The 24,068-nt window shown below is 41.5% G+C and overlaps 2 protein-coding genes across 8 annotated transcripts in view; one reads left to right on the forward strand and one right to left on the reverse strand.

Annotated features, from left to right (window-relative positions):
• Positions 1-1,002: 1,002 nt before the first annotated feature.
• On the forward strand, positions 1,003-10,051 carry LOC135422095 (uncharacterized). The gene is made up of 4 exons (XM_064671099.1): positions 1,003-2,441; positions 3,654-3,845; positions 7,651-7,819; positions 9,332-10,051. The coding sequence occupies exons 1-4, from the start codon at positions 2,376-2,378 to the stop codon at positions 9,508-9,510; spliced, it is 606 nt and encodes a 201-aa protein (XP_064527169.1). The 5' UTR covers positions 1,003-2,375; the 3' UTR covers positions 9,511-10,051.
• Positions 10,052-11,219: 1,168 nt separating this feature from the next.
• Positions 11,220-24,068, reverse strand: part of MYRIP (myosin VIIA and Rab interacting protein) — a 215,521-nt gene continuing 202,672 nt past the window's right edge. For 6 of the 7 annotated variants that reach the window (XM_064671032.1, XM_064671040.1, XM_064671051.1 and 3 more), the window contains 6 exons: positions 21,396-21,590; positions 17,529-17,690; positions 15,757-15,861; positions 15,601-15,661; positions 14,690-14,808; positions 11,220-14,042 (listed from right to left, as the gene is read on the reverse strand). In XM_064671032.1, the coding sequence (XP_064527102.1) occupies positions 14,010-14,042; positions 14,690-14,808; positions 15,601-15,661; positions 15,757-15,861; positions 17,529-17,690; positions 21,396-21,590 (675 nt within the window). In that variant the 3' untranslated portion in view covers positions 11,220-14,009. The remainder of the gene's footprint in view (positions 14,043-14,689; positions 14,809-15,600; positions 15,662-15,756; positions 15,862-17,528; positions 17,691-21,395; positions 21,591-24,068) is intronic. The other variant, XM_064671059.1, reaches the window with a different exon arrangement.

Below are 24,068 nucleotides of genomic sequence, written 5' to 3' on the forward strand. Positions count from 1 at the left end.
ATTAGAGATCCCTTTGCTTGCCTTTTTCTGTATTTCAGTTCATCTGTCAAGCTGCATGTGAATCATTAGAGGTTATTTATGACTAGATGAGCTGCAGGGATTAAAACTGGAGACTCACTGACATACAGATGATAAATATGACATACTGAAGCCATAAAGTACACTTTAAAATGTCACCCTAGTGCAGAACTGCACCTTCATTGGGTACCCTCAGAAGTACTTCAGATGCTCTTGAGGAGCAATAGGTAACCCAGACCAGTGAGAGAAACTTTCTTCCAGAGAATTGCTGTGTTGGAAAAATGGGCTGGGAATGCCATGAAAAAGCCTTGCATGAGGAAAAAAAACAAGTTAACTACACAGTAGGGGCTCAAGCTATGCTTTAGTTTAGGACTTGGTATGGCATATGTCTTTGGTTCTGTGCTTGCAGAAGGCCCCACTTACCTGCAGCTGCCCTTCTGTAATAACCAGAATGAACAACATTGTTTTTCACTTCCTACAAACACGATTCTAATATATACTACTATTATTTTTGTGTGCAGCATCCTAATATTTTAAGTTTTATTCCTTAGGTGCTTTTACAAAGCTAAAATTTAATTTAATTAAGGCTTGCTTCTGTAGACAGATCTCCTGTACCTGGTCCTGCAGTCTACCTTACCAGAAAATGGCAGACTTGCATGCTGACCTGTCCTCTGCAACAGCCTGGAAACCCAGTTACTGCTTGAAGCACTCAGTGTTCAAAGAGCAGTTTAAGTTGCCTGAAAAAGTGACTGTGCATGAAATATGCAAATGGCACATAGCAGCACTAATTTCCATCTTGCAACTACTCTGTGCACAAAATCTGCTCCACTCCAGCACCAGAAGTTGTCCTTTGCTGGCCTAATATTGGCATTCTGAAAATAATGTCAAAGTGCTGGATGCCTGAGAGATATGTAAAAATATTTCCATCCTTGATTTTTTTTTCTTGAACTTTAATCTTCCCTGTTCCCACTACATGATTCTACCTACCTTTTGAATCTGCACATCCTGAACCTCTGTGCAGGAGATCGCCTGGTGGTTTTCTAGCATGGAGGAAGAATAGCAAAAGTGTCAGGAGAAATCCTCCCTCTCCCATCAGCAGAATAGTTTTGAAGGTGGCTGTAACCATGCCAACCCTGACTTGTATTTTTCCATCCAAGCTCTAACTCTGGTGCAAAGCCTCCACAGTGTGCTGAGGAAGGGCTTGTGGAGGCTGGCTGATGTCCTGAGCTGTAGTCTATGCTTGAGCTGCCCAGCTGCTAACAAGTTGTTCCAATAAGCATGCGCTAACTGGGAGACTGGGCAACCTGGACATTATGCTGCTGATAAACACCTGGATAGCTAGCCTAACTAGTGAGAATTGGGCTTTTATGTAGTTTGGCTGAGCTTCAGTAAATGGCCAGATTTCAAGATACACATGCTTTTGTTTGAAATGTGGGGGTTCAGTCCTTGCTCAGTAAAGATCGAAAACAAGATAATTTCAGCATTAACCACTAGATGGTCCTCTTTCTCAAAGAAAAAAAGTAGCTCCAAAATAAAGCCAGTCCTGGCTTTTCTCTGAACCTGAACGTTAGTAGAGAACAGCTTCAGTGTAAGGCTAAACGTAATTAGAAGTTTCATGTAGTTGCTTGAACTGACATGGTTTTCTGAATAGGTTTGAATACAACTTGTCCTGAATCCTTCAAACTCAGAGCAACTGGGCCTCTTATCAATCATCAAATTCTTCCTAGTTAATGTCAGTTCAGAATTTCCAGCTCCAGGCAGCACAAGTGTCAGTCTTATCCCCTCCTCTGATTCAAAGGAGAAGCCAGAATTATTTCTATGAAGCTTCTGAGTACTGTAGGTAGCACTGTGGTAGTTCACTTGTGATCTGGTGGAAAGAAATAATGAAATCCAGTCAACAAGGATGGAGTAAAATAGCACTTTGGTAAGAGAAACGCCTGATGAGGCTCATTTAAGCAGACTGCCATGTAATTTATTAGTCTTTGTTGCTAAGAACATTTTATAGTAGCCTTTTATAAAGTCAGAATGGCTGAAAGTGAAAAGGAAAATACTTGAATGAAAGTGAAAATGGAAGTTCTTGAAACTGGCAAGTGGTGTGTCCAGAACAGATGCAAAGCCCTGATCTTTCTGGTAGGAGAGGAAGAGCCGTGAAGTCCTTGGCACACAATTTTGTGGATGCTGAGAATTTACATGGGTTCAAGAAGCAACGGTGAAAGGGAAGTAGTCTGTAAAGGGCTACCTACCACAAAGAAACGTTTGGCTTGGGAAGCCTCTGGACCACAGGGCTCAAGAATCTGCAAGAAGAGTCCAGTGAGGAATGTCAAAATATGTTTCCCTGTTTTTAGACTTTTCCATAGATGTTCTTTGCTGTCTACTGTCAAAACCAAGATGCTGCAGTAGATCAACCTTGGGCCAGAATGAAGGTAGGTGATCGTATCAGAGCGTTTTAAGTACTGGTTCTCCTAAATGGCTTTTTTTTTACTTGTTTGTTTTTTGTATGACATATTATTTTGCAGGCAGCATTTACCAATCAGCAAACCATGTTCACATGAGGACATTGAATAATTTTGTTTTACATAGTAATTTCCATGTAGGTGACAATTGGTGAAAATGATTGTGGTGTTGAAAGGCTCACATTGCAGTGCCAGCAAGAAAGAATAAATGGGATGAAAAAGACTTTTGCTTCTGTTTTAAGATGTTAGAGTCACCAGCAAAACAACAAAACAAGACAGGATTCTGCATATTCTGGAGAAAAAAACCTCTTACTCCAGCAATTGCACACTAGACATTGAGAAAGGATACCCACATTTGCTGGTTAAAATAAATGTGAAAAGCAGTAAGGGAAAAGATCTACTATGAGATTCCATGAAGAGTCTTACTTACTAAGATACCCTCTGCATGCATGCACACAAAATTGGAATGGCAGAAGCACAGCTACTGCCTTGTTCTTAGATACAGATTGATTTTTACGTAGGGAGCACTTGGAAGGTTCAAAGGCAGCATGCTAAAAGGAGGTTTCTGAGGAAAGCATTTATATCTATTATTGATTGTATTAGCTGTAAAAAGACTTTCTGTGCCATCATGGACTTGAAGTGCTCTTCATGTTTTGTAGTTGTAATCCTGAGTAGTCTGAGTAAACTCTTGAAAACTTGGATGAGGAAGACACTTCTTTTAGCTCTTGCTAGGTGAAAATTGGAGAATAGAAAGTATTTCTCAGGCTTCTTTACCATTTTTGTTCATACATATACCCATAAAACAAACTGTTACCCAGAAATGAGAAATTTATTTTAATCCCCACAAATGGTGACCGTACTCTCCCAAGTGGTGGTGGGGTCATCTGCTTGATGCCTGGATGCTGAGTAAGGGCAGGACCAGGCAAAATATCAATCATGCTTCCTTGTAGAAGTACCCAACAATTGCCCCTAGGAAATAAAATAATCTCATTTCTTTCTGGAGATGCTGCAGTGAAATAGCATTATTTGTACTTTGAGGTTTTCCCAACTGGAAGCATCTTTATAGAAAAATTGAATGACAGATTTGCTATTGAACTTCCTCTTCATCCTAATGGGTTTTCAGCATTTCCTATCCAGTGTCAGTTTCTAGACAGAGTCAGGCCTCAGAGCCCCCTTTCTAAGCACAGACTTAAAAATTGTTTCTTTAGGTTGTCAGTCCCACCAGGACTGGAGCACAACCCTGTGTCTGTGAAGAGAGAGCCTGTGGTTCCCAGGCAGCCCAGTAATGCTTCACGTCTCAGCTTCTCTGCAGGATGGTGCCCAAGGTGTGAAACACCTGCCAGTTCAGCTGCTGCTCCTCTACAAACCTTCACGGTAAACACGGTCTTAACTCTTAATGCAGTGAGGTCTTAACCAGCAAGGCTGTGATGACACGTTAGTCAAGAGGCAGAGTTAAAAATAACCACTCGAAAGAGATGCCTATTGTAGAAATACAATATTGCTCCAGAGAGTCTCATGCAGGTGAAATTTTCTCTGCCACTAAACTGGTAAGTGCCTGCTTAAGCACTGAATCACAACTGATTTCATCAGCTACTTGGGTGCTGTGCTGCAGTATGACCTAAAAGTTATACGTGGGTGAGTTGACCCCAGCTGTGAGTTAGGGGCTTAATGAAACTAGGGCTGCCATCAAATAAGATCCCAAGCAACAGCCAAGGACGGGACAACAGCAAGAAGAACAAGGGCTGGGGAAGGAGTGCACGGACTGCAGTGTTCCAGCTTGCTGGCCCTGAGACCTTCCCACTCTCTCCTCTTTCTCCCCATACCTCATCCCCAGCCATGAATGTTTCCCCCCTTTAGACATGCTCTTCAGACAGAGCATCTCAGCCGGGCAGCACAGAGGGCTTGGCTCTCCTTTGTAGAAAGCTTAGCAGCTAGTGCTGCTCTTGGCTGCCTGTGTCCACTCACCCATAGGAACACAGCAACAGCCTCCTCCCCTCTGCTCTCCTCCTGGTGGGCCTGGGGCCTCAGCCACGTGTTCTGCCAGGCCCCCCTTGCATACCGCTGGCGCTGCCCTCAACTCCTGCTCCCTGCCCCCTTCCCTGATCAATGGCTTTCTAATAGAGCCACCATTCTCTACTCCTCCTTTTGTAAATTTAAATCCTGCTCACTAGTACTGCTGACGTCCTCCTGGCCCACCTCTTGACTCCCCCTCCCTGCTTCAAGCCCACTTCTCTCCAGTATAAAAGGTACAAGCCCCCATCAGCTGCCCTGCTTCTACTTGGAGCAGTGACTACCTGAGAAGCAGCTTTGGTGCAAACAGGTGAGTGCCTCCCTCTATCTGCTTCAGTGCTTGTCCAGGCTCTTGCTGGATTTCCTCTTTTCTTTTTGAGGTTTAGCTTACCTACACTAACATACACAGCTGTGCTCTGTGCTGAGTGACTTTTGTCCAGTTTTTGTAGCAAAGGAGACTGTGCTGAGGCAATCTGGCTGAGCCCTCAGGCAGTGGTGCATCCCTGCAGGGAGAGCACAGGCAGCAGCCTCCAGTGCAGCCGTACGCCTCTCGTGCCACTCAGTCCTGAAATGGGCCATGGTCCCAGGCCTGGGTTCACCCAGGGTCTGATCTCTCATGGGTACTTCCAGGGCTGCTTTTGAACATGAAAGTTATTGACATTTGCATTGTAGGAGGTGTACACAGCCGCTGATCTCCTGTAAGATGCTGGTTTGGGGATTAAATAGTTAATAGAACCTCGTTTGGGGTTTAAAGAGCTAATAGCACCTTGTCTTCCAAGGACAACCATGGTAGGCTTGTACCTGATGGGTCTGCGGCAGAGCTTGAGTTTTGTATGCTTAGAGCCCCTGTGTGCCCAGAGGCAGAGCCAGGCTGGTCTCCCACTCCTTGTGTGAGGCAGACCCATGGCAATCTGTGATACGGTGGCTTCACTGTAACTGTATTTGTGACTTTAACTTTCCTCTCTCATGTCAATGGAAGTTGCCAGACTACTGTCACAGATGTTGCTCAGCCAAAATTTAAAGACTTACTCTGCTTAGGCACCAAGCAGAACTGGCAAGTTGACCAGATAGCAGCGGTGCTGAATTTTGCTAAGCTCCAGGAGCAAAATTATTCCTGAAACTTTTAATTGTGTCAAGTTTTGTTCCAAATAGTCAGGTTTTAAATTTTTTGATGATTATTTAATGGTTGAAAATGGATGGCATACAACTGTATGAGGTCTTGTTTTTTGTTTCAATTTCGCCTTTGAAAGAAAGCTGCAGGTCTATGGGCTAAGGCAGGTCTGGACCTCAGGAGATTACAGACCATCTCTCAGCCACAGTACTCTTGAAAGGACTGTGCATGGGTAAACCGGGATTTTTTGCTTATTGACAAGGTGGAGCTGGGTGTTAGAAATGCTCAGAGTCAAGTGTTTGACATTACCTCTGCCTGTGTTTCTTCCCATATAAACAGGGGTGGGACAATTAGGAGAAGAAAAATGAGGGAGGATTAGAGATGCTGAGCCCCCTGATTGTTTAGGGGTGGCATGTTACTGAGGAGCAGTGGGAGCAATGTGCTTTGCAGAAACCCTAGCCAGGATAAGAGTATGAGTAAAAAGTTCAATAAATAACAGCACTGTAGAAGGTGGCTGGGGTGACTGATTCAGGACCAGCTGGTGGAGACTGAAACCTGGCATGCTTAGGAAAAAGTGTGTGCTAAAAGCTTTTCTCTGTATTTTTGTCCTTCATCAACAATGAGCTCCAGACAAGCTCTTCCTTTCTGTAACACAGTTCCCAAAAAACAAGACACAAAACAAAAGAGCAAGTAATCTGGAAAACCTGTCAGCAACCCTGTAAACACACTGGAGAGATGCCTAAAAACACCTTCTTTTTGTCACTGAACATAAGGCTTTGCTAAACATGGAGCAAGAAGAGATGTACCCCAGCTGAAACTGAAGGCAGAATTCACCCCCTGTGGTTTTAGGCTAACGTAGTCCTGTGATTGTCATGAGATTGTTGTGAGCTATTTAAGTTAGAAAAAGTTAAACCGCAGTTCTGATATCATGAGTTAAAATCACTTTCCTCTAAACTGCCTGGTTAGAAACTGTCGGGGTGGGGAAAAGCCTTAGAGAAACCTTCACTGAATACTAGGGGTTAAGGAGCTTTTGACTGCATTTTAATGAAAGACTCAACCAGGTTCTCCATGTGCTTTTGCTGTGTTGCCTGTTTGGTGTGCTTAGGAGCATCTCACATCAAAGATTTTCCTTCCTGCTCTGCCTGTACTGAAAGCAGGCTATGATTTTGGCAGCAACTGGGGAAAAACCCCACCCATACATAAGGAGAAGCCAGAGCTGAGAGGATTTTTTATAGCTCTGTGCTTACATATCTCCTATAAGTGATGCTTAAGTAAACAGGGCTCCTGCTGACTTCTGTAGGAGAGGTTCCAGGCTGTCAAATACGTAGGCAGATCTTGCATGTTACAAGACAGACTGTCCTGGCATGTCAGCTGGGAGAACTGCTGCAAGGAAGCTTGTACAAAATGCTAGAGAAAGTGGTAACCCGAGCCTGGGCTCATTCACCTCCTGGATGCAATTTTCCCAGCTTAGCACTTTCTGTTCTGCCCAGCCTGTCCCATGGGGAGACGGGAGGCATTTCTCATTCAGTTGCATCTGGGTGCATTTACAGGATTGCGACATCTATCAGAGGAAACCGTAACTGGAAATCGTACTTTTGCACTCTGGGTGTGATGACACAGGAGGATCATTCTCTTTAATACTGAAATGCATTTAGTTGTAAAAAGTGTGTGTAAAATGCAAATGTTAGATACATTTTACAAGTGAGGAAAGGATGCCAGAGGTAAAACACACTTTGGTGGCCGATGCCCATGGTCATACAGAGGGCCACACAGCAGTCAGCAGTGAGCTCAGGGCCAGGACTCAAGTGCCCTGTGAAACCATGTCAGGGGCTTTCACTGCTGGAGAGAAAATATTTTTTTACATCAGTAGATGGCTCACTGCATAGCCTTGACCTTCAAACAGAAATGCCCAGGACATCCCCAGCATCAGTGTTCCACAGGACTTAGAGCCAAAAAATGGCTCTGTTGGATAGGAGCACGCTGTTCCAGTTGACGCGTTACTTCACCTTGAGAACTTTAACTCATGTGTGTTCCCTATGTTCGCTTTTTTCCTTACAGCCTTCCCACCACTGCTCTGTCATGTGGCATCCAATCTCCTGGACACCACGTGCCCAGTGGTCACCAAACCGCTTAAAGCTGGTCACTGTCTATGTGCTGGTGCTCTTGGTATCGCTCAGCTTTGCTTCAGGACACAGCAGGCCATTTAAACATCAGATAGACAACAGAAGTAAGTATGATTCTCACCTGACATAATGGTGACCCCGCAGTCTCTGCTGCACTGAGGGATCAAGGCTGGGCTGTCAGGAAAAGTTCAGCAGCAAATCCATGTAGGTGTTTCTATGGTGAAATGTTGGTGTGGGACCCTGTGCTTCCATTTAACCATATGCAGAACTTCATGTCTTTCTCATAGCCTTTAATTAACCAAGGCAAATAGCAATATTGCTGATAAATATCAGAGAAGACACTAATATGCAAAAGATAAGAAAATGTAAGGTGGTATACATCAAATATTTAAGCACCAAATATCAGCTGTATTCTGTAGACCTGACGTAGTTCACAACCACTTGTATATAACAAGAAAGCAAGGGTCAGAAGCTTAAGTTCACTTTACGGACATCTTCATTTCTGTCTGGGAGCACAAGTTGTCTGAAAGTCCAAATACGAGTAGTTGAAGTGTCTCCATTTAGAGATGCTGTGAGGAAATGAGGCTGGCCAGGTGAGGGACAATACCATGTGTCCCAAGTAAAAGCTTACACACAGTCCAAAAGATTTTTGAGAAAATCATATCAAGAATTCTTGTCTTTCTCCAAGGAGCAAAGGCTGATAGTTGTATGTGGAGTGGGAGAAAGGGGATGTGAGGAGTAAGGTGCGTGGGCTCTCAGTAGCACATCTTTCCCCATTAAAGAGGACTAGAGATGTTGGGAACCTCAGTTTTTAGGTACATGGGTGAAAAAAATTAAGTTACTTGGGTTTTGTTGGGCAGGAGGGGTGTTAAACATTGTGCTTAAAGACTTAAAAGATATATTTATGGAGAAATTTAAAGGCAAAGTAAACTTTTTATTTTCTCTGTTCAAGCATCAAAATGCACTGGGGAAAATCCTCCTGCCTTGCCTGAGACTTTCATATCACTGGGATGATATATAATGTGCTTAACTTGTAGTCTGTGCCTGTTCCTGACAGGTCTCTGGCTTCGGAATGATTTGGCATTTCCTTGGGGTGGGATCATCTCCAGCACATTGTAGAATTTCCCTCTTGCTATATCTTAGTCCTTTAATATACCCCTCTCCACACCTGCTCCAGAACTGTATTAGACTACAAAAATAAGTGTCAGATGGTTTAAAAGGAAAAAAAAAAAGTCACCCATGGAAACAACTTGCTAAGTGAATAGTAATTAATTTTAATGTTTACCCCTCACATAGGAACCCCCTCTGCAATCCAGTGGATTTGTTAGCTTATAGAAATAGTGTACCTGGTACACACTGCAGAAAATCTGATGGATAATTTGGCATATGTTAAAAATACAGGTTGCAGACCAGATGGATGAAAATTCATTTTGCGTCTGAATTCTCTTCTTTCGGAGTCTATACGTAGAAAGCAATTCTCAAAGGCACCAGCAAGTCGTGTGTCTGGCTGCAGCCTTTCCCCTTGTTTTTCCTTATGGGCTACATCCTCAAGATGTTCAGGAAACACTGCCTCTAAGTGCAGTAGTAGATGCCTCACTGACTGCTTTGAATTCCAGGTCCTGAGATTGATCCTTTTTGGTATGTGGGCCGTGGGGTTCGTCCCATCGGCAGGTTTGGGAAGAGGCAGCTGAGAAGCAGCCATGGCAGCCTCAGGCCTGTGAGCAGACACCTGGATTTCATTTTGAATGCTTTGTGGAAGCAAAAAATGTTGGACACAGAAGACAATGACTGGTGATCTTTGTTCCCCAAGGTGGTGACCCAGCCTCTGTTCTTTGAGTTGTGCCCTCCCCTGCACCTCAGACCTACAGTTCTGCTTTTGCCCAGCAATTCCACACTGCTTTTCTTTTTGCTCCTTGTGCAAGTTCATTCAAAAAGAAACATGTTCAGGGTGCAGGTAAAAGACAATGCATGGGCACAAGCACTGATTGCCACCACAGCTTATAAAAATGTTTCTTCGTCATGCATCCCCACCAATCTCCTGATGCTGTTCACTGTAATGCTAGGTTTATCCCAAACCAACACAGCTTTTGGGCTGGGATTTAAACTTTGCAGCATGACATGTATCATGAAACCCTCCTGTCTGATTTCAAAGTCAATGGCTGTTGATTTGTAAAAATAAAAAGCAATGGTTGGAAGAAAGAAAAAAGGCTCTCACTGATTTTTAATGTACCTTCATGCATTAATGGCATGAAATGCTTGTTCTCTGTGTGTAGCTTTTATAGAGATTGTTAACATCCACTCATAAGAATGTTGCCCTGAAGTACCCCTTGGCCCTTCATGATTCTTCCTGTACTGCTGGAGAGATATATTAATGAACAAAGAGGAGTTCCTATCAAAGATAAGTATTTTCCCCTGCAAGGAAAAAAAACCTGGCTAATTGAACTCCTTGGAGTAGTTTTGTGCCTACTGCATATAATCATCCACCATTTTCCAAAAGGGGTAAAGGCCTGAACTAGCTGACTACCTTTAAAACAATGTAGTTGTTTCCAAGTGCTGTATCTGAGCAAGCTCAAGTCATTCTTTGAGGATCACAAGCCATGTACCATCTACTACATTAGTCCACATCAATAAGCCTGGGGTTGTGGCTCAACACTCATGTTTACTCATGTTAATGTAACCTTGTTATATTAATTTTATAAGAAGTGTTATTTAGAATATGTTTATTGTTGATTAATAACTATTAGCAGGAATAATGATGTTTAATCTATGGCTTATATCCAAAAAAGATAGTTTACAAATTAGGTAATGACTGATAGTTAAATCCAGGCCATGAATCATTCTGCAACAGAGAAAGTAGAATGAACTTCTGCTTCTAGTTGTGCTTTGTTAGAATTACTACTAAAATTGAACAGTGATTGAATTAACCATTGCAGATATCTTAACCCTTTTTTCTCTTTGCAAATGGTCTGTCAGCAATGGATGGATTTTTATTATAATAAGGTAGTTACTACCATTTATAATACAACATATCTGCTGACCCGAAGTGTTACTTAAAACATGCTAGTTTTAATGAATTCTTTCATGGTGGAGAATATATACTAATAATTATTTTGATCAGCATTCATCGCACAGGACTTTGGAAATATGAGATTAAGATTATTGGCAGGGTTCTTGCTCAGATTTTGTAGCAATCCCAAAGAGAGTTAAAGAAATTCCACCTGAGAAACTGTTTGGGATGGTGGTTCACCTAACAGACTTGATATTTTAGAGACGACTAACCATCAAATGTTCCTGACACGATTCCTCTCACCCCAGCCCTAAAGAAGGGAGTCTGAACGGAGTGTGTCCCCTTCCCCTCGGCAAACCCCGGTACCTCTGTGGAGCTGCCCATCTCCCAGGTGTGACCGTGTCACTTGTAGACAGGCAGCACCTGAGCCCCATGCGTGGCTGTGTGTTCTGCACGCCTCCTGGCCAAAGGGCACATAAACTGAAACCACAGAGAAGAACTTTTTGTTTTTCTTTATGAATCAAGTCCTTGAAAAGGCATTCTTTTCATAAATCGCTTTTACTCTTTTATAATTTCTCTTGACATATAATTCTTGGTGAGTATGCAGATAACAACAACAAGGCAAGCTTAATATTCACTCAGACTTAATCAAATAGATCATATAGTCTTGATTTTACCCATTAAAATATTTTCATTTATAAAAATTAATCTAATTATAAATATTAACACTAAAGATTGAAATCACTTGATGACAAAATAATTCTTTGTGTGCTATAACATATGTTTTTATGATTTTTTTAAAACAGGAAATTATATCTTTGCACGTATTTGGCACAATAAACATTTGTAAAAATTCAAATGCCTTAGAGCAGGTGGGATTTTTTTAAATTTTTTTTTTTTTGCAATGCCTACACAGTACACATTTTTCTGTCAAAGAAGACTGAATATTTTAACATTGTAACACGATAATAGTTGCTTTTCATGCCTCTTAAGGAAAACAACCTATTCCAAACTTCATTGGCTTGTTTAAATCACACTAACAGAACAAAAGCCAAAGAATTATTCTATTAAAATTAGTAATTTCTGTATTGATATTACATACACAATATTAGTTATTATTTATTAAACAAATATGCAGACCAACCACCATTAATGACATTTCATAACACGCATACCTGCATAAACCAGAACCTGGGAATGTATTGTATACATACACAAGAACAGTCAATGGAGGAGAAGACTGAATAACAAAAAAATTACTAGGCATCCTACTCTGTTTAATCTCCTTTACCGGATTGCATATATAAATAAAATCTATTTGTTTTATGTATATATTTATATATTAAACAGAGTGGGCCAAATTCTGCCCTCGCATCTGTGCAAACCAATTTTAGAGAACTAGTATTGTGTGAGAGTAAAAGAAGGCCTAATTTCACCCAGAATGAACACACTAGTTCAGATCTTGGGCAGATGGAAATTCCTTGAAGGGATGGAATGACGCTTATGTATTCTAGGTGGGAAGATGGTTGTATTTATTCCAAGGGTTCCTTACATGCAGCTGGACATCAGAGTATTGACAAGCTAGATGTCAAATGTGGGTAGCAGATTTGCATCTGGAACCATTTTTCCAACCAACTCATCCAGCCATTCCTTGTCTTCCCCACATGCCCCCCTAAATGCAGCCTAGTCAGGAAATTTGCCCAGTTTTGCTCATATTTGCCTAACCACAGACATTTCATGGCCTGGTGTCTGAGAGGACTGCTTTCCTGCTATATGGCAGGTAACATGTGACACTCTGCCTGTGGGTGTTCACTGGGAGCCCAGGGAAAGAAGGAACCCTCCTCCCTTCCTAGTACCCAGGGCTCCCTTGGAGAGCTAGCCACTCCTCAGTGCTGAGGTGGAACTTCCCAGCCTGTGCCCTTCTTCACAGCACATTTCATGCCAACCCTGTCTGCATTTGGGTACCTGCTCTGCCACTTGTGTGGAAGGCAAGGGATTCACTGGCTTATCACCTCCTCTAACTACCTCCTTTGTATTCTTCAGAGCATAAAATACCATGAATTGGCAACACCCTTCCCCAGGGGGGTGAGAAGAACACCCTTTAAGCAGCATATTCCTCCAGGACTTCTGCTCAAGGGTCTTCCAGTTTGACTCACCTTTTAAAGGTCTCAAGAAATGAAAGAAGAAATATTACTATTCACAATTGAATTCAGAGCGGTCCAGTGGTAGTGGGGTACATGTGGTACCAGCAACAGGACTCAGCTACTCTCTGTTGGCTACAGACTAGTGAAGGAAGAGATGTCTGGGCTACATTTGCCCCCTTCTCAGAAACACCAGGGAACATTAGAAAGGAACCTCTTACAGGCTGCAGTCACCCTACAACCACCAGTCAGTCAGCAGAGATCTCATCCACAACACTTTCACTTTCTTTTTCCAATCTTAAAGGTTTGGACAGAATTTATTCTGATCTACAGCGTGGTTGGCCACCATCAAGTGGACAATGCTACCAAGAAGAACAAGACATACAAAGGTGTTGGTTTCACAACAGTGTTCAGATGTTTCCAGACACCAGGATTGTAACTCAACAGATATCTGGTCCACATGTGTGGCCACCAATTCATGGTTCAACATGACATCCATGCTCCCCATGCTGCCAAGAGCAATTTACCTAGCTCTAGAGCATTCAATCTGCCAAACGTACCCTCAGTGAACAGAGAGAACTTTGCACATCTCCTCCTACAAACCTTCTCAAAACTTCCACTGACTCCCTGGGAGCAGAGCTAGGTACACTGATTCTCCACACCCACCATGCAGCTGAAAAGCGGCACACACTGCACAGAGTTGTTCTTATTGCTCAACAAGACGGATGCCTACGTGAATAGTAAGAGGCCAGCAAATATGGATCACAGGTCTGCTTTGGCAGATAATTTGGCCTATAATTATGACTGATTGAGTGTACAAAAACATACTGCAGTTTAAAGACAACATACTTTAGTACAATCAATAGGGAGAAAAAGTGCATCTTAAAATGTGGAGCCTTGCTTTTGAAACTCAGCATCCTGTCTAGAGTCCTGTGAGAACTTTAAGGCAGAGTTTCCTGTAGCAGACCACAATGCTGAAGACTTGGACAGCTTTCTCAGTGAGGTATCCAAATGAAGCCCTATAACTGAGGCTCTGTGGGTTCTTGAGGGTCCATTTTCAGCTGGACATACGCAATGGCTGTTAAGTAAAGGCACTCTAGTGTACAGCCTTAGGCAGTGTGTTATTGGCAGTAGGGAAGTGTAAGTTTAGTACATCACAGCAGATCCTATAGCAGGTTCCTAGAACAGAGAAGGACAGGAAAGAAAACATGAATGAAACACAAAACAAGGCTGCTGAATCTCTATAGAGCCAGGTCCTTCGCCCTCTCATATATCCAGTGCCAGACTGCTTCAGAACAATCAGTTTTTTCCCTTTATCCCTATATGGCTGCTATAGAAGAAATGATTGACAGCTGTCTAGTGAAGCCTATTTGTTCAAATCCTGCAGAGCAATACGTGGCCTAACTACCCCTTAAATCCACTTAGATAACATTGGAACATTTCTCAACAATTAGTGAGAATCAAGGTGACTCTCACCTGCAAGTTACAGTGTGCAGCTGGTTCTGTGAGGGTCTGTTTCAGAAGTCTGAATTGCAGGGGACCACTAATTTATTTATTTATTTGTTTAAAAGTAAGGGTAGCACATTCCTGGAGAGCTGGCAGCCAGGTACATTTTCACAGGCCAACATTCAGGAGCTGCTATACTGTGGTGTACATCTTCCAGGACACTGGTCAGATTTCCTTAGAGCTGCCTCAGCAGTCTCTATTTTTTTTTCCTCAAACTATCAAGAGATGTTTTGTGAAGATGCTGAAATATAGCTGCCTACACACATACTGCTATCTCTCTATTTACTGCTTTTAACAGAGTTTTAAAAACATTTGTTTACCATTAAGTCCTTGGCAGTGCTTTTCCTCTCTTTAGTTCTTTGTGTTAGAGATCCTTGAAGCATGAAGTTTCTGTTAAACGTTCTGACAGTGGTAACTGGAGAACCATCTATTGTTTCACCTGAGAAAGATACAAAAAGGGAGATTTTTCACATAAGAGATTGAAGCAGATGTAAAAGTACTTATGAAGAGTCACAGCTTCCAGAGAGATAAAACCTCCCCTAAGATGTATGAGGAAAGCTGGATTTAATTTAAATTAAAAACAGCAGGCTGTGGTACTCCAAATTTATTAAAGTTTGAGGCTTTGTCAATCTGTGGAATTACGAAAGAGTAATGCAAGGTGAATTGGGTCCTAGAACTGTCAGAGATAACGCACCATGAGGCTAAGAAAAAAAAACCCAAAAGGAGAAAACAGAAAAAAAGCACTTTATTTTATAAAGCAAATTCACAGCCATTGCATAACATACCAGCAACATTGCTGAGCCACATCATATGGACTGAAATTAGCAAACAGAGGCTTTAAGAAAGTGGTGGATTGTGGAGGGTGGCCATTGGCTTTTGGTCACTGCGATCACTTGGGTGTCACAAACTAACACCAGGTATGCTGGAGGGGCAGCATGCCTCTTTCAAGTATTCAACATTCCTCAGCATTTCTTCTTCCAGCCTTCTGCTTCTGTTTCTATTTTTTTGCCACTGTCACAACTCTCACTGAAGAGAAAGTGGTGATGTTTTTTAATATGACAAATGGGTATATTGTATAATGCAAGTACAATGGAAAATGAGGAGGATGGACATATTTAGGCTTTGATTTTGTAACACAATCTTTCCCCTGCTTTGCTGAACCATACATTATATCGAACCTTATAAAAAGAGTCTCTCTCTCTCTCTAATGTACATAATAATTGAAGCGCACCTTTTATTGGTGGAGCTGGAAGTTTTCTCCTCTGCTGTCTTGATGTGTCTATTGTATGCATCTGTAAATAACACATATGCATTACTCAACTCCATTATAGAAAAAGAGGCAAGATTTCCCCAATGTATTTTTGAATACTACATAATGTTCTGGCACCTGGTTTGTTTGCTTTTGATCCCGTTTCCTTGTCAGGCGAACACAGGGAGCCACGTTCAAGCCTGCAACAGTGAGAGCTGATATTCTGCTCTCAATATCTGAAATCTTCAAAGAAAATAAAAGAGAGAGACAGACAGATGGGGAGGGGGGAAAAGAAGTTTTAAAATTACTGTGGATGCCACTACTAAAATATAACCCTCCCCCAGTCAAATCCTCTTTATTAAAAAAATATAAACAGGTGGGTAACTTCTTCAGCAATTCTGACACTTCCCTGAATTCTTTAGTCTTGATGTTAAAAGGGGCTTAATTTGTTAGTAAAGATGGAGTAAAAGAACAATCCAACCTACCTTGTGAATCCAAGGAAGAGGCATTTTACTCCTTTTGAGGAAAAAAAGAAAGGAGGAGAGAAAACCTGCATCTGCCATCTCCCAGTTACCTTTAGCTGCATAATCACAATTTCATTCAAACTGTGTTTTTCAAAGGCTACATTCAAAGAATGACTTCATGGGACACATTTCCTAACTCAAATTTAATTTCATGCAAAGTACATCCTCTGTCACAAAATCTAAACATTTGATCTTACATATTTATAATTTAAATGTATATGTATATTACGCACAAACATGCAGGCACACACTATATAAAAACACTGAATGGAAAACAAATTGCTTGGGGGAAAGTAGTCTGATATTGGGAGTAATGGAAAAAAGTGTTGACAAAAGGGAAAAAAGTATCAAAGAAGTCAGACATATATAATCTGAATCCTGATTCACGACACCTGAAACTGTTCATTCTGCAGAAGACCTTCCATTGGCCTCTTTGCCATCCTCCTTGCATAGCTTAGGCCTCTCTCCTCCTCACTGGTCACCTCCATTAACAGATTTATAAAATAATGACCAAAGCCAACAAAACATCACTGCCAGTTTGCCAGCTAGTGTGACAATGCACTTCTGGCATCAGGGAGATGTCAGACTCTCAGATTATTGCTCAGTCCTGAATTGAGCATGCTTCTGTTGAGTAAAATCATCAGCTACTTCTTATTAGACCCTGTCACAGGCAGTTCAGGGTGTCCCGCTGGATACAGGCTGGTCAGTGAAATCACTGACAGTGACCTGCAAGCAGTGTCAGCACCCTGAGGTCTGGCAGCATTACCTTGTTCAGCTTTTAGCACCAGATCATGATGTGTTCTTCTGAGCCCTAGAACTTCTGAAGCCTGCTAGAGTGATGCTAGATTGCATCCCACAACAGCTAGTGCCTTTTGGCTGGGATGTGTGCTGCTTAGCGCCTAAATCCCAATGTAGGCTTGCAAGTGCTAGGCCCTGTGCTTGGCTCAGCCTCTGACTGGCATTGGCCTTTGTCAGTAGAAAGCTGCCAACACTGGTTTCTTCTGGGAAGTGCTTTACAATTTGCTGATTAGATAAACTGCCTATGACTGTATTTGCAGCCTGACCACAGCCACACACATGACACAGAGCGCACCACGTGAGCTGCCAGGCAGCAAGGAGTTGTTCAGTGTTAGCATTGCAATAACAGGCTGCTGCACTCCCATGTCCAAAAACAAGCTGAGGGAAGAAACAAACAAACAGTACATCTGCCTGGGCTGAGTTACACATCTCAGTTATGCTTTGCTCAGCTCATGTGATGCAGTCAGCATCCTTAAATCATCAGACTGCTGCAGTACAAAAGAATATTCAAAGCAAGTGTGTGCAGTGAGGTGAGTGCTAGGCAAGGCAGTGGGAAAACTGCAGATAGGGAGGAGCTGCTGTCCTCACCTGAAGCTCTGCATGATGAACCTGGGCAGCTGCTGTGGCCACCTGATCCTCCAGATCGGCCAGCTCAGATTCTTCAGTAACACTGTTGATCTTGCGTGCGGCGTCTTCCAGGTTGGTCAGCTGCCCCTCCAGCCCGTACACCGTGCTGGCTGTCAGGTACACCTGCAGGGCCAAAGCAGGGAGAGATGTCAATGTTTTGTGGGCATGGAGGTTTGATCAGACTGCATTTTCCATGATACCTCTGAGTTTCCCTGCTTGCTAAGCCACTACAGGGAGACTTACCTGGCAGAAGAAAGGCATGGGGGAATAATCTGAAACACACACACCCACATAGAGAAGGGAGGAATGAGGTGGCTGCATTACAAATTTCATAGGTGCTACAATGGTATTCCAAAACATATTTGTTCCAGATTGACCAGCAAAGAAAAAAGTTGAAAAGTTTGCTTTTTCATTATTGATATTCAATCACATAACAAACCCCCTAAGTCTATAAGGGAAAATCAACAGATCACGCCCCATATAAAGCTGCGTTTATTAAAACATGCCTAATGCCTTCTGGCAATCAAAGGTGCATGAATAACTGTTCAGCAGCACATAATTACTAACTTCTTATAGTCTAACTGTGCTTGCATGTATAACAGTTTTCCTTCCCATACTGCTCTCACCCAAATATACAGCAGCCAAATCCTTCCCACCTCCTGGGCCTTTTAGTGAATCTTTGGAGGATCAATAGACTTATCTGGGCCAAATAAGACAGAATTACTGACTTGCTAATTTAGAGTTCTTCTCTAAAAACAAACAACTTTTAATATTTTGATCCACCTAGGACACCTATGATAACTGCAGCTAAAGGTTTCATTTTCCATTCAGCTCCTCAGAGCAATAATTCACGATATACTGCATTTTATGTTTCTTTTATTTCACAAAGAAATCTACCGATACCTTCATTTCATACATGTCTTTCACTCCAGTCATTGTATCTGCCCACAATTCCTAGATCATGCAGTCCTTTGACGTAACAGGTATTCAAACAATTTCTGGCCATGCTGTGACTTTATGGATCAAAAGGACTGAAGAATGACCAGATTAAAATTTAATCGTTTACTTTCTATTATTTTTCTATTTCATTATTGTTTCTTAATTGCTTGCAAAAGTGTTTTTTTCCTTTGTATCAGTTGTTTCAAGGCATAAATGTAGATAGCTTTTTTTCATGCGTGTGACTTTCCTAAGAAACAAATTCACTATATCTGTAAAAATTGCATCTTGTAAGAACACAGGCTAACTGCAGGCATGAAATCTTTGGAAAACATACCTAGAACAAATAAGTAATCTCATTTAACAGTTTTGCTGAGTACTTGGAGACACAGGTGGTCCATAAAGTTAACATGATGATTTAAATAGAAACGATCCTGTTTTTGTAGGTTGTAATTATTCTTCCCATTCATTTAAATGATACATCTTTGTGGTATGACATACCACAGGTACTTCAGATTAAAAGGCAATTTTCTAAAAATTTCTCTGTCACATCTAAAAGCTTAGAGAAAGAAGAAGAATAAACATTTTGAACAGAAGCATCTTTAGAAAAGTAAAGAAAATTTGCATTTAAATGCTATACCAAAAATCTCTGCAAAGTAAGACGTACTTTTCAAGAGGGGAAAAAAATCTAAAGAAAGTAGAACTGATAGAAAAATGTGGGAAAGGAAGGTCGTCAATGTTTCTGTAACTCGCTCAGTCCCTACCTTTATTAAATTTTAATGAAACTTTTCCAGCTAGATCTAAAGAAAAGATTTTTCTAAAGAATATTCTCTTTATCTGAACAATTGATGCACTTCCTAACAGCAATGGTGTCCTTGCAGGACTCCCCTAAATGATGCCCTTATTTATACATTCACATTCAGATGGTGGAAATTTATTTTACCGCCATTTATGTACAGCTTCCACTAAAACCCAACCTTGTGTGGGTACAGGTGGCCCTACATTCTCCACACTGATGCATGCACAGTCTCCAAAATAGAGAAAGCAAAAATGAACAATGTCTATAACACCCAGATCCTCTTCCAGAATTTGCTGCAAAGATGATGTGCTGCATGTAGATCTGGCTCCAGCTGCAATGGGAAAAGTTATGGATTCCTGAACTTCTAAAGGCTCTTTAACTCTGCCCTGGGGTGTAGTGGTGAAATTTTGAAGCTGAGAAGTTTTTGCCACCTACTTCATGTCCCACGTGTGACAGAAAGATGTACTGTGGGGACACAGCAAGGCTAAATTGGATACCTTATGAATTCTGCAGGGAGCTGAGAGACATGCTGCAGTGAGGGCAACACCAAAGCAAGGAATGGTCTGCCTCAGTGTCTGCTCTCTGCTCAGTGAGAAATGCTTGACCCAAATGAACCACTAGGGGCCACAGCACCAGAGATGCCAAAGCTGGACACGGATGTGAGGGATTGTCAGAGTGCAAGTATGTGTGGGGGGAAAGCATCTTAAGATTGTTTACAACACAGTTCTCTACAGAAAAAAAATGTAGGAGCAGATTTTCCCAAATTGCTCTCTGTACTGCAGAATTTCTTAGTTTTTCTAAAGATGTGGTCCAGCCTGGACTTGTATTTTCATTCCATATTCACTCTCCTGCCAGATGAATTCTGTGGTGTTTGGAGCTAGGACACTTCAGTATTCCACGGGAGAGAAAAATCTCCATCTACTCATCTACTTCCATTATTCTGAAAAAAATTAACTAAAGTCAGCTAGAAGTTGCTGTTAGGGCGCATCTCTCATGTAACAATGACATAGAAATCATGGTAGGTGGCACAAGGAAGGCACTTCGCTTCCCACAAGCTCAGGTACACTCTTCTCCAGGCACTAGAGCAGCAACTGCTATGGGAAGCCTTTATCATTCTGCAGAGGGCCATATCTGAGCTGCCAGACATCCAGCCTCTCCTGGGCACATCCTGCTCTCCTGCTCTCTCAGCCCCACTGGGGAGGGCTTCCAAGCCTATTTTGCTTGTTTGTTTTGAATTTTCCTCTCAGAGAGGGGCCAGGAGCATGGCCACTGCATGGAAAGCTCCATGGTGGGGCAGGTTCAAGTGGCTCTGGTGCCCCATGAGGGAGGGCAGGAGATGCCAGCACCCAGGACAGCATGTGGGAGTGAAAAGGAGCAGGAGCACCTCAGCTGGCACAGCGAGATGCCTGGTAAGGTTGAGCAGAGGTGGCAAGGAGAGGTTATAAAAATGGATGGATAAAAATTTCCAATGAGTAGTGACTTCCCCCTAAGATTCAGCACTGTACTTTCTCTTGCAGATGGCAGGGACTCATGAAAAAGGATGATTTGGATGTGGCCAAACAAAAGTTTGTTTAATTCAGATTCTCCAGCCTACTTTCTAACAGTGTAGCAAGGAGCTCCAGCTCCCTGGGTACTCAGCACAGTGTGCTGGGGATGTGTGGAATGAGGAAGAGCTTCTCCACTTCTCTGTGTGGCTGGGGACATGCTTTCCCCACCTACCCTTGGAATAATGAGGTTGTGCTGAGACTGGGAGATGTGTGGTTTCAGCCAAGCATGGCACAGCTGCACAGCCACAGAGATTCGGAGGGCTTAAGTTAACTTTTGAGATAGAGATTCTACATTTAGTTGTAAACACCAAAGCATCCAACTTCCCCTCCCCACAATATTTTAAAGTATGCATAAACCCACCAACACAGCTAAGAACCTGTTGAAATTGGATTTTTTGTTCTGTTTGTGTATTTGTTTAATAACCTCAGATTAATTTTGAACATTCACTGATGCTGCTTGTGTGCTTTCCCTTTCAAGTTGGTGTGTACACATAGGCACAGTCACTCACACATGTGACTCTTTCACGTACTGGCTCATGTTCTTACGTTTTCTTCCAGTGTGGTGAGCTGCTCATCAAGTCTGACAGGGTCTGTACCCAGTGGGAGGGTCCCTCTTCCTCTGTCCTGAATGTCATCTGGGAAATCACAGGGATCGGTGGATTCTGCTATTAGTTCTTCAGTGGCATTGATGACTTTCAGGACTTCTGTAGATATGTTGCAGAGAGAGACAGCAGAGTACTTCTGTTTTGTTTACAAGAGCAGACAGAGAAAACAATAGCATTAAATTAGCACACAGGGGTAAGATATAAATCATCTTGCTAATAGCCACAGCTTTAGCCTTGCTAAAACCGTATCCATGGCTAACTGCTTCGAACAGACACAAGAACCATCTAATGGTATTGGAATCTACTTCTCTTTTCCTCCCTCCCTTTTTCACATATGCACACTGCTACAGCATGCAAAATAACATACACATGCAGGTCTTCTACAACAAAACTCTACAGGAGGGATGGTCCAAATCTTATCCCAAAGGAGCACACAAATATCCAGCTTTAAAATCCAAATGAGCTAGATGAAGCTGGTTTTGCAATAGTGTTTTAAACAGGTTTTAAAACACAGTTTTCCTTTTTGGATACTGGCAAACAGATGTCTGTCATCTGGAATCATCTGTCTCTGTATCCCCAGGAGCTATTGCATTGCGGATGCAAACATGGGACAGCGATCTTCAGCAGCCCTATGAGGACAGCATTTTGCTAAAATGCTTGCTATGAATTAAATGATCACCCCAAATAACCATAATTTGAGCTATAAGTGTGTAAACACTTGTATCTTTGTTTTTTAAAAATTTCAATTCACCTTTTTAAAAAGAAATATTTATGAAATAACTTATATCAAATATGAAGGAAAAGCATGCAGCTTTATCCATTTTTTGAAACAATTGAAAACGTTTTTATCATTGTTTCTTACTTGTAATTTGTAATTAACTGTCCTGATTCTGATTCTCACATAGCCTTAAGCTTCAGGACAACTTCCAATGGCAATAAAATTTCATATGATGTATCTTCAAGCACCAGGCTCAACATCCAAACTATACAGCTCTGAGATTGAGCCAAAGCTTGTCAAAGCCAATACAAATACTGTCACTGAATATATGTGCAATTCCTTTAGTGCTGCTTTGCCTAAAAGAAAGTGTGGGAAATTTAGACCAAAATTTAATTAATTCCTCAAACCTGCAAACACTTATGCATGTGAATTAGGGGCCCAACCATCTGTAAATTTTCTCACAAACAAAATATCTGCAGATCCATATTGAGGTAACAGACAGTCTTTGGATTCTATGTAGTAAATTATATAGTGCAGGAAAGTATAACTGATTAAAAATATCTATAGGCAGGATATAGGAGAAATAATGGTCATTTGATTCCCACAAACTCTGGTGGGCTAAACTAGAAAACCTCTTTTATCTCTTTCCTTTAATCAGCTGTCCATTTTTATGTTAGATAAGACTTTCACTGACAAACTGCTTTTTTAACAGTAGGTACTCAATTGTTGTGTATCAAGATATTTAGCAATGTACCTTCTCTGAATTACAAGAAATAATTAGAAACATGAGATTAAAGAGAAGAAGAACAAAGCAAATACAGTATGCTACAGCACTCAGACCTTTAGCTTGTTAGGACAGCCAACAGAGCCCTGAACAAGCAGGCCTAGGACTCTCTTACTGAGAAAAAATACTTGAACCCCATAAATAGCCTACTGTTTTTTCCATTTATTTTCACAAGAGCCAATTAGGTTAAAAACAGATCAATAATCTTATAGGACAGAAGAGGAAATCAATGTTACTTTGTTTTTTTATTTGCTTCTACAAGTACCTAATTCTTATTCTATTCTGTGAGTAGTGGAAAAAAAAAGGATAAAGGCCAGACACTACATACTGATGTATGTTCTCCATTTCACGAAATGTAGCCTTACTCTAGTGTTCATTATTTCTTAAATTTTTATTATCCTTTGTAGTTAATGATGGATTTCCAAAAAATATTAAATTAAATTAGAAAGAGGTGGTTTTATACCAGAATACAAGAATACATATTGGCATTTTTACAGACTAGTTACTACAAAAGAGTTTTTTTTGTTTTCCAGGTAAAGTGGTCTGTGATAGAAATCTTTGTGAAATCAAGATTTTGAGTAAAAAATACCCTACCTTCTCAATAGGTAATGGATAGAGGAAAAAAAGCTCAACAGGAAAGAACAGAATAAAATAGATTATTTTTCATTTGGAAGATGATCAGTGATCACCTAGTCCAGCCACCCGACCAATTTAGCATTGATGAAAAGTTAAAGCCCATTGTTAAGGACATTGTCCAAAAGCCTCTTAAACACTGACAGGTTTGGGCATTGATCACCTCTCTAGGAAGCCAGTGTTTGATCAACTCAACAGTGAAGAAATGCCTCCTGAAGTCCAGTCTAAACCTCTGCAGGTGCAGAAATGTGATTTTTAGCTTTTCTAGAATTTTGAGGTAAGTTCTTAGTGGCAGACACAGTTCCATTTTTAAAACTGAAGATTTGCTTCCCATTAAACACTGCATAAGGCAACTAGATGAATGTTCTTAAAGTGTGGGCATCACTGAATGTATCTCAATCCCAGACTGCAAGTATCTAGACACAGGAGTCACAACATTAAAGCTTTTTAATGTAAGCTTGTGAAACATCTGCTTTTAA

Source organism: Pseudopipra pipra, chromosome 1, assembly GCF_036250125.1.
Source record: "Pseudopipra pipra isolate bDixPip1 chromosome 1, bDixPip1.hap1, whole genome shotgun sequence".
Classification (NCBI taxonomy): Eukaryota; Metazoa; Chordata; class Aves; order Passeriformes; family Pipridae; genus Pseudopipra; species Pseudopipra pipra.